Source organism: Cnephaeus nilssonii, assembly GCF_951640355.1.
Source record: "Cnephaeus nilssonii genome assembly, chromosome: 9".
NCBI classification, from domain to species: domain Eukaryota; kingdom Metazoa; phylum Chordata; class Mammalia; order Chiroptera; family Vespertilionidae; genus Cnephaeus; species Cnephaeus nilssonii.
In genome coordinates this window covers 52256301-52268592 of record NC_137080.1, presented here as the reverse complement: position 1 = coordinate 52268592, position 12292 = coordinate 52256301, and the positions used below count along the sequence as shown (strand labels likewise).

Here is a 12292-nt window from a genome sequence, read left to right as displayed (position 1 = left end):
GATGTATGCCACTCCATCTGCCTTCTAGCATCTTGTGAGAAAATAGCTGAGGCGGTCTAACTTCCCTGGAAGTTGAAGTTGGGTTTAGGTGCAGATGTTCTTAAATGGAAATATATACCTTATATGCCAGAACAGAGAGCCGACTTTCCCCAAATATATCATTCTTCAGGGGGGAAAAAAAGAGTTGCTTTATATTTTTGTCCTTATTTTGTGCTGTTTGAACAAAATGCTTCCCAGGGAGACAACACTTTGAAGGTACCTCAAGCACTGGAAGTTTTCTGTCTTATAAGGGTCACATAATGAAATCCGGGGGAATGGGTGAAGACATTTAATTATTCCTGAGGGTATGACCTTGGAGAATAAGCAAGGGAGATTATTATTAGTTGGCTTTTTAAAAGGTCACTGAAAGGAGGAATACAAGAAGTACTTATTTGTGGAAATTATGAATATGCAAGGGAGAAATCTGTCATAATGTTTAACAAATGGTTCTTGAGATGCAGTAAAATCGCCACCGACACCATCTTACTCAATTTAAAACATGTTCTATATTAAATAACTAGAGGGGAACTGTTAGGTGACTCACAATGTTGTTTAATGATGATTAAAAAAACCCTGCTACAGAAGATGCCTGAGAAGAATTTGAATGATTTGAGTGCAGAAAAAAACAACTTTTCTAAATTAATACCATTTTGTATAATTTGTGATATTAAATGTGAATAAGTATTTAAATATATAAATTAATAAGTGGTCTAAATATACTTTTTAATTATTTAGTTTACATCCATAAAATTGTAGATTAGATAATGCCAATGTTAAAAGCTACATAATCAAGTTGGAAAGCAACACTAATTACTTGAGGGGGGTGTGTTTATGGAGGCGAGGAGGAAGGATGACTCCAATCCTAGTCCCACACCATCTGCCCTTAGCGTCCCTTTTAACAACTACAGGCCAAATAATGTCTCCCAAATTATAAGAGTTGCCTAGGGTGCTTACTTAAATACAGATTCCCAGACCTCTGCCCAGAGATTCTGATTCAAGAAGAAGGGGGTAGATAGGAATTTGCATTTTTAAGCATCCAAGATGATTCTTAGGATCAGGTAACTTTGTAAAACACTGGCCTAGGGCATTAAATGAAACCTTATGACATGAATCAGAAGTACCATTTCTTATACATTACAAACCTGAGTTACTCCCTCTCCCATCAAGATAGAAAGACATGCAGGACTGGTCTTCCCAGTCAGCCCTTCAGTGACTGCTTCACCTGGAGGGGAAGTGAAAGCCTGATTACCAAGACCACCTTGTAGAGGTCTGGGAAAAGTCTGGAGTCCTGGTTATTGACTATCTAGTTGATGAAGGCAAGGACAGAGGCAGAGAGAATTAGACAGCAGCGAAGGACTTAGGCAATAATGGAAGCTGGAAGCAAACAGAAACAGCTTGTAGGAATGGAATTCTTTATAGTGATGGTGAGGGTTAGCATGGAAGAATCCGAGTTCTTTTTTTTTTTTTCTTTTCTTAATATATTTTATTGATTTTAGAGAGGAAGGGAGAGGGAGAGTGTGATAGAAACATCAATGATGAGAGAGAATCCTTGACTGGCTGCCTCATGCACTCCCCCTACTGGGGGATCAAGCCCGCAACCCAGGCATGTGCCCTTGGCCGGAATCGAACCTGGGACCTTTCAGTCCGCAGGCCAACGCTCTATCCACTGAGCCAAACCAGCTAGGGCGGAATCTGAGTTCTTAATTGCTCTACTGTAGTTGGCTATTCAGGGAAGGGCCTTCGTTTTTTGCTTTCCGTTTTGGGGGACAAGAAAAATCCCCCTTGCCTCAGCAGCTTATTGGTACAGATTGAGAAAGCAGGGTGGTCAAGGCCTGAATTTTATTGCTCCCCTTCACCTCACTCCTCCACCCTGAATTTAGAGGCAAGATCAGCTCCCTTTCATGGGGAAGGGGCTTGTGCAGGTGGTTCTTGGGAGTGTCAGAATAGCACACAAGAGCAAACTTATGTGTTCTTGATATTTTATAAGACAAATGTCATCTGAATTGACAAAGGATCCCATACAAGTTAAATATGGACTCATGAGTTACTAAATTCCAAGTAAATTATTTATTATAGTCAAGGATAGAGTCTATACTGCTCCAGCCATGAAGACAGAAGACCCAGAGATGGAAGACGCTGACCATGCCTTGCCATACTAGCAGTCAGCAGATGTGCGTCACTGCAGATTGCCCAGGACCAAACCAGAGAGGGTCGGACCTGCATTACCACCATTTGTCCACCATCCAGAACTGAAATATCATTGCTGTTATGTACACATAAACAACTGTTGGACATAGAAATCGGGACTCAAAAGAACTGTTGGCCCAGAAGGAAACTCACTATAGACTGATTCATTTGCCTCTCAGCATAACCATTATTGCTTGTCTCATTTTCGGTTCCTATAAGTGTATTCCTAGTATCACATGAGCTCACTCATCTAGGGGAAATGATGAACAACATAGACTGAAGAATAAGAACAGCATTGATCAGACTGTCAGACCTCAGAGGGAAGGTAGGGGAGGGTGGGGACAAGGGAGATAGATCAACCAAAGGACTTGTGTGCTTGCATATGAGCCTAACCAGTGATCACGGACAACAGGGGGATGGGGGCATGTGTGTGTGGGGGGGTTTGGGATGGGAATGGGGGGGTGGGGTTGATGACAAATATGGGATACCTTAATCAATAAAGTAATTAAATGCAAAAAATAAATAAATAAATAAATAAAATTAAAAAAAAATTTTTTTAAAAAGGATAGAGTCTATAGTAATAGATGTTCCTCTCAGGACTACAGCCCACAGGATGCCCCCCACGTTGGTAATACAACCCAGCATACAAAACATCCAAGGGATGGCAATAAAAAGTAAGACTGCTCTGGTAAACAGAGTGGAAAGCCCTAACCAAATGAAAGAAAAATTCAAGAACTTGATCAGTATTTCCCTTATGTTTCTTAAGATCTGAAAATTAAGAGAAAGGAGGAAAATATTTTAGGCTAGAAAGAAAATTCTCAGGTATCTCTGATCTGGCCAGTGGGCTCACTCTAGCAGTGCTTTACAAATTGCAGGTCAATCCCTGACTGGTTTGACTCAGTGGATAGAGCGTTGGCCTGCGGACTGAAGGGTCCCAGGTTTGATTCCAGTCAAGGGCATGTACCTTGGTTGTGGGCACATCCCCAGTTCAGGAGGCAGCTGATCAATGTTTCTCTCTCATCGATATTTCTAACTCTCTATCCCTCTCCCTTCTTCTCTGTAAAAAAATCAATAAAATATATTTAAAAAAACAAATTGCAGGTCAAGACCCATTAGTGAGTTCTGAGAACTTCTTTAAAAAAGAAATGAATGGATTGAATGAACGAATCCTAGAGTGGATTGCGTGTAGAAAGGATAGTACTTCATGAGGTTTTTGAAAAGTAATATTTGCAAATATGAGTGTGGGATAGCCCTGACCGGTTTGGCTCAGTGGATAGAGTGTCGGCCTGCGGACTGAAGGGTCCCAGGTTCGATTCTGGTCGAGGGCTTGTACCTTGGTTGCGGGCACATCCCCATTGAGGGGTGTGCAGGAGGCAGCTGATCGGTGTTTCTCTCTCATCGATGTTTCTAACTCTCTATCTCTCCCCCTTCCTCTCTGTAAAAAATCAATAAAAATATATTTAAAAAAATATATGAGTGTGGGATAGCTGGCAACGTGAATTGTAGTTATTATGGTTCACAACAAAAAGTTTAAAATGCATTTCATAAAGGGTTAACTGTCCCAGCGCAGTTATACAATTCAAACACTGCTCTGAGTATAAGTTCACATGGTCATTTTTTAAAGATAATTTATATTTTCAAGATTAAACACTAAGGACCAGACCCCATCTCAGCTTTAATTGCTAAATCATTTATTGAAATAAAAAAAAAAAACAATATTCTACAAAGATGGGTATTTACTGGGCTAATATTAAGGATCTTATTTTGGATTTTGTTTTTATTTATTTACTTATTTTTAATAATTTTGTTAATTTATATAAATTTAAATTTGCTTGTTTTTATGTAATTGAATTGTTCGTTATAATAACATGACAGAATTTGAAGTATCTTTAAAATTATGATAAGGACCATTAAAGCCTATATTTTCACTTTACCATGACTTTTATTTTAAAAACAAACAAACAAAAAAACAAAAATCTTCAAAGATATTGGTGGTACAGCTGAAATAAGATCACTGCCTGAACTTTACTTGAATTTATGATAAAAGAAGATATTCCTGAGGACTTGCTAGGCCAAGTTTGGCACATTTTAAAGTATCATCCAATCTTTCAAAATTCTAGATGATCTAAAAAGAAGGTCTGCATTAGCCCTATATTCTATATTCTTAGAAAACCAAGTGGCTATAGAAGGTAATGAAATCTGATTCTTCTCACATCTTCTGTGGCTCATGTCAACATATTAAGAGGACAAAAACCTTTTCCTTAAGCAGCACTCATAGTTCCCTGGGACAAAAGAGACTGAAAAGAGGAGTAACAGTAAAATAAACTTTTAATTAAATCTAATTCTGGAAATGATATATATTAAGTTAACAAAGTATGAACATTAAATTAACTAACATTTTGTCCTAGCCGGTTTTGCTCAATGTTGGCTTGCGGACTGAAGAGTCCCGGGTTTGAGTCCAGTCAAAGGCACGTACCTTGGTTGCAGGCTCCCAGCGGCATGCCGGAGGCAACCAATCAATGTGTCTCTCTCACATTGGTGTTTCTCTCTGTCTCTCCCTCTCCCTTCCACTCTTTCTAAAAAGCAATACAAAATAAAAAAATAAAAAAATCCTCGCCCTAACTGGTTTGGCTCAGTTGATAGAGCGTCGGCCTGCGGACTGAAGGGTCCCAGGTTTGATTTCAGTCAAGGGCATGTACCTTGGTTGTGGGCACATCCCCAGTAGGGAGTGTTCAGGAGGCAGCTGATCAATGTTTCTCTCTCATCGATGTTTCTAACTCTCTATGCCTCTCCCTTCCTCTCTGTAAAAAAATCAATAAAATATGTATTTTTAAAAAATATCGAGTGAGGATTAAAATAAAATAACTAACACTTAAAACTCATACTTTCTAGCTAAGGCTGTGGCAAAGGTGTAACTTGTGAGCTTGAGTTGGAGTACCATAAGATCTGCAAATGAAATTGGAACCATGTGCTATCTGTGTGTGTGTGTGTGTGTGTGTGTGTGTGTGTGTGTGTATCCACACTTTTAACATAATTTACCTCTTTCCTTAATTATAAGGGAAGGCACTACAATAAACATTTTCACTTCCTCAATTTACTTCTTATAGTGTAGTCTTACTGTAAAATTAACAATATTAAATATAGCTATTGATCTGCTACTGGTTGAACAACTCAACTTCTCAGATGCTAGTTCTAGCTCTCCATGGTCTTTGCTGGAGAGGGCAAGCCTTATAGAGCTGTTGTGAAGACTATAAGGGCCTATCTAAAATTAAAGTAGCTTACTTTGTTATTTTTACATATTAAAATCCTTCCATCTCCAGTATCTGTCTTTTAGCTATTTTACAAAGCACAGTGTCTAGCATACAACAGCTGTCCTACCAATAACTGTTGAATGAAAGAAAATTATGGTTTCCCTCAGAAAATGACTGACAAAGGAACCAAAATTCATGGATCCTCTTGTTGACCACACTGTGTGGGCATGCTGGTCCAGCTGTTAAGGGAGGGTGAACCAAGGCTGGATAGGGAGGTATGGACTGGGGAGACAGGGTCTTACACACTTTATTAAGGACTTTGGCTGATATCTATAATGGGGAGCAAGGAGGGCGTAAGCAAGCGGTATGGTCAGAATTGTGGTGGTTTAGAAAGGTCATTCTGCATCTGTATAGAGAATGGAATGGATGGGTGGGGGAGGCAGAGTGACACTGCTGAGAGGCTACTGAGATCCAAATAAGAGGTGATGGTGGTCTAAACAGGACAGTGGCAGAAGAGATGGAGAGAAGAGATTCAATGGAGGTTTGTAAGGCTGAACTGAAAGAAGCAGGTGATTGAGTGGAGGAGGTGAGCAGGAAGGAAAGTCAAGAAAGAGGAATGCGTTTCTAGCAGGGACTCAGGGGAGGATAGTCACGCATCACAGATTTAGCAAGAAAGAGGCCAGCTCAATTCTGGACGTCAGATCTGAGGTCCTCTTACAGAAGAGTCCAGCAGAAGCATGCTAATAGCAATTTTAAATATAGGTCTGAAGGATTAGGATCGAGATGTATCTTTTTGAATTTTAATCCGGATAAGTATTATTTTCTAGGTTATTGTTACATATATTAAAAACTCAAAGCAAAGGTTGAGTACAGCTGAGATCAACAGCTTATTCTCTCTTGATTTTCTTAGAAAACAAATGGCTGTAAAATGTATTTAAATTTTCTTCTGATAGTTAAATACTCTGTTAATATTATTTTGGGCACTAGTTACTAACTGGATTAGGGAGGAAACTAACATCGTATTTGTTGACTTTCTTCTCTGAGTGAAGCACATTTAGAAGACTGGTCCTATTGATTCTCCTGTAAGGAAAGGTATTTTACATATCTCAGCACCTCAGCCTTCACAAACCCAAACTGTAAATCCTACACGTCAAGTCCCCCTTTTCATATTGGTGAAAGGAGGGCATTTAAGGGGACATTTGATAAGGCTGCTTAGAGGAATAGCTGAGAGAGTGGACTCTTGAGTCCGACTCCAGACCTGTGTCTTACTAGTAATATGATCTTGACCAAATTATTTCATCTCTTTGGACTCAGTTTACCTCATCTGTAAAATAGGAGTGATAATAGTACCTACCTCTTGGGTTTATGAGAATAAGTTACATAAACACACATAAGAGCAGCATTTGGTATACTGTGTGTACTCAATATCTAGTATTATTAAATAACTAGAGGCCCGGTGCACGAAATTTGTGCACGGAGGGGGGTTGTCCCTCAGCCCAGCCTGTACCCTCTCCAATATGAGACCCTTTGAAGGATGTCCGACTGCCCGTTTAGGCCCGATCAGGCCTGAACGGGCAGTCGGACATCCCTCTCACAATCCAGGACTGCTGGCTCCCAACTGCTTGCCTGCCTGCCTTCCTGATTGCCCCTAACCACATCTGCCTGCCAGCCTGATCACCCCCTAACCACTCTGCTGCCAGCCTGTTTGCCCCCAACTTCCCTCCTCTGCCGGCCTGGTCACCCCTAACTGCCCTCTCCTGCAGGGTTGATCACCTCCAACTGCCCTCCCTTGGAGGCTTGGTCCCTCTCAACTGCCCTCCCTTGCAGGCCGGGTGCCTCCCAACTGCCCTCTCCTGCTGGCCATCTTGTGGTGGCCATCTTGTGTCCACATGGGGGCAGGATCTTTGACCACATGGGGGCAGCTATATTGTGTGTTGCAGTGATGATCAATCTGTATATTACTCCTTTATTAGATAGGATAGAGGCCTGGTACAGGGGTGGGGGCCAGCTGGTTTGCCCTGAAGGGCATCCCGGATCAGGTGGGGGTTCCCTTGGGGCATGGGGCAGTTTGAGCGAGGGGTCTGTGGTGGTTTGCAGGCCAGCCATGCCCCCTGGCATCCCAAGCGGAGGCCCTGGTATCTGGAATTTATTTTCCTTCTACAATTGAAACTTTGTAGCCTGCAGCGGAGCCAAGCCTGGAGGCCAGCAGCCATTTGTGTTGGGGTTATAATTGAAACTTTGTTGCCTTAAGCGGGTGGGCCCGGCCAGGGTGTGCGGAAAGCTTTGCTTCCCCTGTTGCCGGCGGCAACCCTGGCCTGCTCTCTCAAGCTCCATTCTGCCCCCATTTGTTTGAATTTGTTTCCCTTCTATAATTGAAACTTTGTAGCTTGAGTGGAGGCTTAGGCCTGGCAAAGGCAGGCGGAAAGCTTGGCTTCCTCTGTTACCTAGGAAACCTTGCTCTCTGTGGCTGTAGCCATCTTGGTTTGGGTTAATTTGCATACTCGCTGTGATTGGGTGGTGGGCGTGGCTTGTGGGCATGTCGGAGGTATGGTCAATTTGCATATTTGTCTATTATTAGATAGGATTCTGTTAAGGACAATGTTTTCTTCCTCCTAAACTCAACATCACTACTGATTTAAAATTCTTGGAAATAATTATTTCAGATCAGGTTTTCCATCAGAAACAGGATTTCATATATAAGATATAACATCTAATGTAAGCTCTAAAAACTCTTAGGGGATCTGTACAAGTCATTAAAAAGTGGAATCTTACTAAGCAAGTAAGGAGCGATAAGGTGCACTGTTAGGAAGAGAATTTCCGGAGATCTAGGGATCAGAGCCAGAGTAGCAGAATGAATATCTGAAGTTTACTGAAATAATAGATCTATCGTCTGAACAGGCAAATTGCAATAAAAAATATAAAGAGATAAGAGGGTTTAAAATAATAAAAACAAAAGTGCAAATCCAATATACATAGAGTGATTTATCCTCATTTCCACAAACAAGGCCAAGAGAGCAGTAATATACATGTATGGTAAACAACCTCATAAATATGAAAGACCATACTTCCTTTTCACCAAAGAGACCATTCTGTTCCCTGAAAGATTAGTTATGAATATGCTTAAAATAAAATGAGAGCTTAGCATATCATGAGTATATGACACAAACTTTTAAACTGGCAGTTAACATTTGTGAAGGCAATGATTTAACAATGGTTATAAATGATTATCCCTTAAAGTAAAACTTAATACTATATTTGATTATAAATTACACTCAGTCCATATAAGTTGAATGCATACCATACTTTAATAATCAAGACAGTTGGCTGTTTTTCTGGAGTACATTTCAAACGGCATATAACCCGTATATAACAATATTGCTGTGTTTTTAGTCATCTAATATTTAAGGGTCCAAAATATATTATGTTCACAAAATAACACTGTCCATGAATGTCAACAGTTTTTTACTTATATTCCTTCAAAAACACTCTACTCTGGTCATTCACACTAATCTGCATAACTGGAAATAAGCAAAAATGCTAGGTAATTCACAGAGTCTCACCTCCACATAGAAGTTCTAACTGCCCTAGAAACCTATAGGTCAAGTTGTCAACCTTTGAAAATGAGCAAAAATGTTCCAGAGCAGTCACTGTAGCCATGTGTTGGGGCTTTGTATTTATAGCATTGGATTTGTGACCTAAATGTGGCCATAGACATCACAGTAAGCTAAGTCCCATATCAAAAATAAAATGCAAGCCCTAGCCGGTGTGGCTCAGTGGATAGAGCATCAGCCTGCGGACTGAAGGGCCCCAGGTTCAATTCTGGCCAAGGGCACATGCCTAGGTTGCGGGCTTGACCCCCAGTAGGGGGCGTGCAGGAGGCAGCCTGTCAATGATTCTCTCTCATCATTGATATTTCTATCTCTCTTTCCCGCTCCCTTCCTCTCTGAAATCAATAAAAATGCAAAAGGAATTGAGAGATTTTGTAATTTCAATAGCACAGACTTCAAAAATTGAACGCTTAGACATAACTCCTACATCTCTCTTTAAATAAGAGGTCATTGCCATGCTTACAGGTTTGAGGCAGTCATCTATATATTAGTGTGTGATGAATCAAAGAGTGCACTTAGTACCATGAACTTGGGTCCTTATGCCATAGCATTAATTTTGCCTTTCCCCCAAAGAATCATTTGCTCTTGAAGTAACAGGCTCTTAAGGCACATTTTAACAACAAAAAAACATCATAGCTTGACCGGTGTGGCTCAGTGGTTGAATGTCAACCCATGAACCAAGAGGTCACCGGTTCAATTCCCGGTCAGGGCACATGTCCGGGTTGCTGGCTCGATCCACAGTAAAGGGTATGCAGGAGGCAGCTGATCGATGATGTTTCTCTCTCATCGATGTTTCCATCTCTCTCTCTCTTTCCCTTCCTCTCTCCCTAAAAATCAATAAAAACCTATTTTTAAAAAATCATCATATACCCAGCTCAAAAATGGAAGCTCCTCTTGGTTACAATAATATATGTATATACCTAAGTAAGGTGTGATTTATCAGATAGGCAAATGTCTCTATCTTGAGGATAAAGTCACATTAGAAAAGCAATTCTTTGTTGTTTTCTCAAAAGAGAAACATTATAAAAATATGAGAGAATTAGATTTTAAGAATAACCCACCTATAGTATACCAGGCCTGTTGGCAAAGGTCCAACAGGATATAGGTCTGGAAATTAGAGAAAAAAACTTCCTTAGAACCCCAGGATACTATTCAGCCAGGTTTCTGGGCAAAATTATGAGGAAGGGAGTTGGCGCTCCTTCATGATTTTTAGAAGTTTTCTTCCAAAATGCACAGCCTCTTGGGAGGGCTCAAACCTTAAACCCAAACAGCTACCATTTTAAACGGCAGCTACCAGCCTCAAAGGAACAGGACTTGAGGAGAGGAAGGAGAGAGGATAGAAAGAAGTCACAGGTAGAAGTGGGATAATTTCAAGGACAAGTTGCTCTAGGAACTTGGTACATTTTGCTAGGAGCAGCTTTGATATCCCTACGAGCCTCTGCTAAAAGAAAAGAATATTATCTTCTAACACCCACAAGCATGCCTTAGGCACCAACCCTTGGGATGGACCTAGAATTATCTACTTGGAATGGTTTGGGGTGGCGGGGGGGGGGGGGGGGGAGGTTTAGGAACCTCTTAACTTGCTATTAGTCTAAAGTAAACATAAGTGAGAGAATTTCACAGAAACAAATACATAGCTAACTGTAATGTCTCCTCTGGCCAGCCCCTTCCCACTGATCTTGAGGGCTTTTCGGCTGTGCAGGCATACTGCTGGCAAGCTGAGCTCTAGTTCAGCCATAAGATAGGAACAGAGTCTATAAGGTATACTGTCACAAATGAGAACATTACTCAGAGGTGACCAATGTGCCCAACAGGAGTCAACTCTATGGTAGAGATCGGAGACATTCTCTGTGATCATGGAGCAATAAACATAGCTGGTCCTAAATAAACATTTCAAATGTTGCACAATAACAGGCCCATTTCACAGGGGCCAAACATACAGAATTGTATATCTATTTTTATATCTGCAGTTGTCAATCACCTACATTTGGGAAACCACGTGTCCTCTGATGTTACTCTAGCCTGGGTGGCAGGTACAAAAAGCCTCCAGAGTCCCTGCAATTCAATGACATTCCTGTTTGTCTCCAGTGATCGGCACCATTTTGGAAATCTGGTCCCAAAGGTACTAAAGAACAGTATTTCAGCAAAAAACAAAAACAAAAACAAAAACCCACCGCTCTGTATAAAATGATTGTAGAGATGTGTGTTGAGGTAAAGAGCTTTGTAAAAACTGTTGAGTAGGGAAGTACTGCCACAGCTATAGAAAGTTTTAGATAAGTTTGGTGCTAATGTAATTCATCAAAATTCCGGTTTATATTAGTTATAAACAAGGGACAGTTCTTATTGCTCCTGCAGCCTGCTGCCCCAATCTGTACCATCTCCACTGAAAAATGATTTTTTTCAACAACTGGCAGCAAAGATTCCCAAGTTTATAAAAAGTCATTGCTAATGCATTACTTTTTGATTCGTTTCTGATTGCCATAGCTAAGAACTACAGTATGCATGTCCTTCACACCAAGTACAGAAAAAGCTTAGAAAAGTTGTTTTTTTTTATCAAAGTTTAGTTCAATGAAAAAGTGCAAAATATATACAGTTCCTGGCAGTTCTCACACAGGATTTTTCTGACTACAGACCATAAAAGTGTACATTTATGTCATGAAATTACAGTGGATTTAACTTCATTATTAGTATACAAGTTTTTGCTTCAAAGTGCTTGCTTTATTTAAAAAAGAAAAGATCAAAAGGGTCACAGGATTTTTTTTTTTACAACAAATTTATGTTACGTGTCCCAATCTCCTTCTTCCTCTTTCTTTCGTGCAACACAGTGCAGCAGCCTCAATGAAAGGTCTGATTTCAAAAGATGTTCCTGAAACCTCACCTACAGCAGCACTCTAGGGGTCCCATTGGGAGTGGTTCCTTTTTTCTTCTGCAGTTGATTCTGAACCTTTCTCGATTTCACCACTTTCATTCTCACCTCAAAAACTTCATGGATGGCCTTCCGGAAGCAATGAAAATTATAGTCAATAAGCCCTGGAGAAGAAAACAAAAAATATTTAGAAATGTCACATAGAAAGAAATAATATCCACCTTTTCATGTCGACCATGACAAGGATTAACCAGTAGGGGGCAGTAGAGAAGCGGCCTTAACATAAGATCCAAAGACTGCACAGGGAAGTCTGCATCTGGTCCTCAGGAATCGCAGGCAAG

General features: G+C 40.5%; 1 protein-coding gene across 1 annotated transcript in view; it reads right to left on the bottom strand.

Moving 5' to 3' along the window:
- Positions 1 to 7876: 7876 nt before the first annotated feature.
- RRAGD (Ras related GTP binding D) overlaps positions 7877 to 12292 on the bottom strand; it is a 38634-nt gene continuing 34218 nt past the window's right edge. The window contains exon 7 of the mRNA XM_079780421.1: positions 7877 to 12115. Within this exon, the coding sequence (XP_079636547.1) occupies positions 11964 to 12115 (152 nt within the window). The 3' untranslated portion in view covers positions 7877 to 11963. The remainder of the gene's footprint in view (positions 12116 to 12292) is intronic.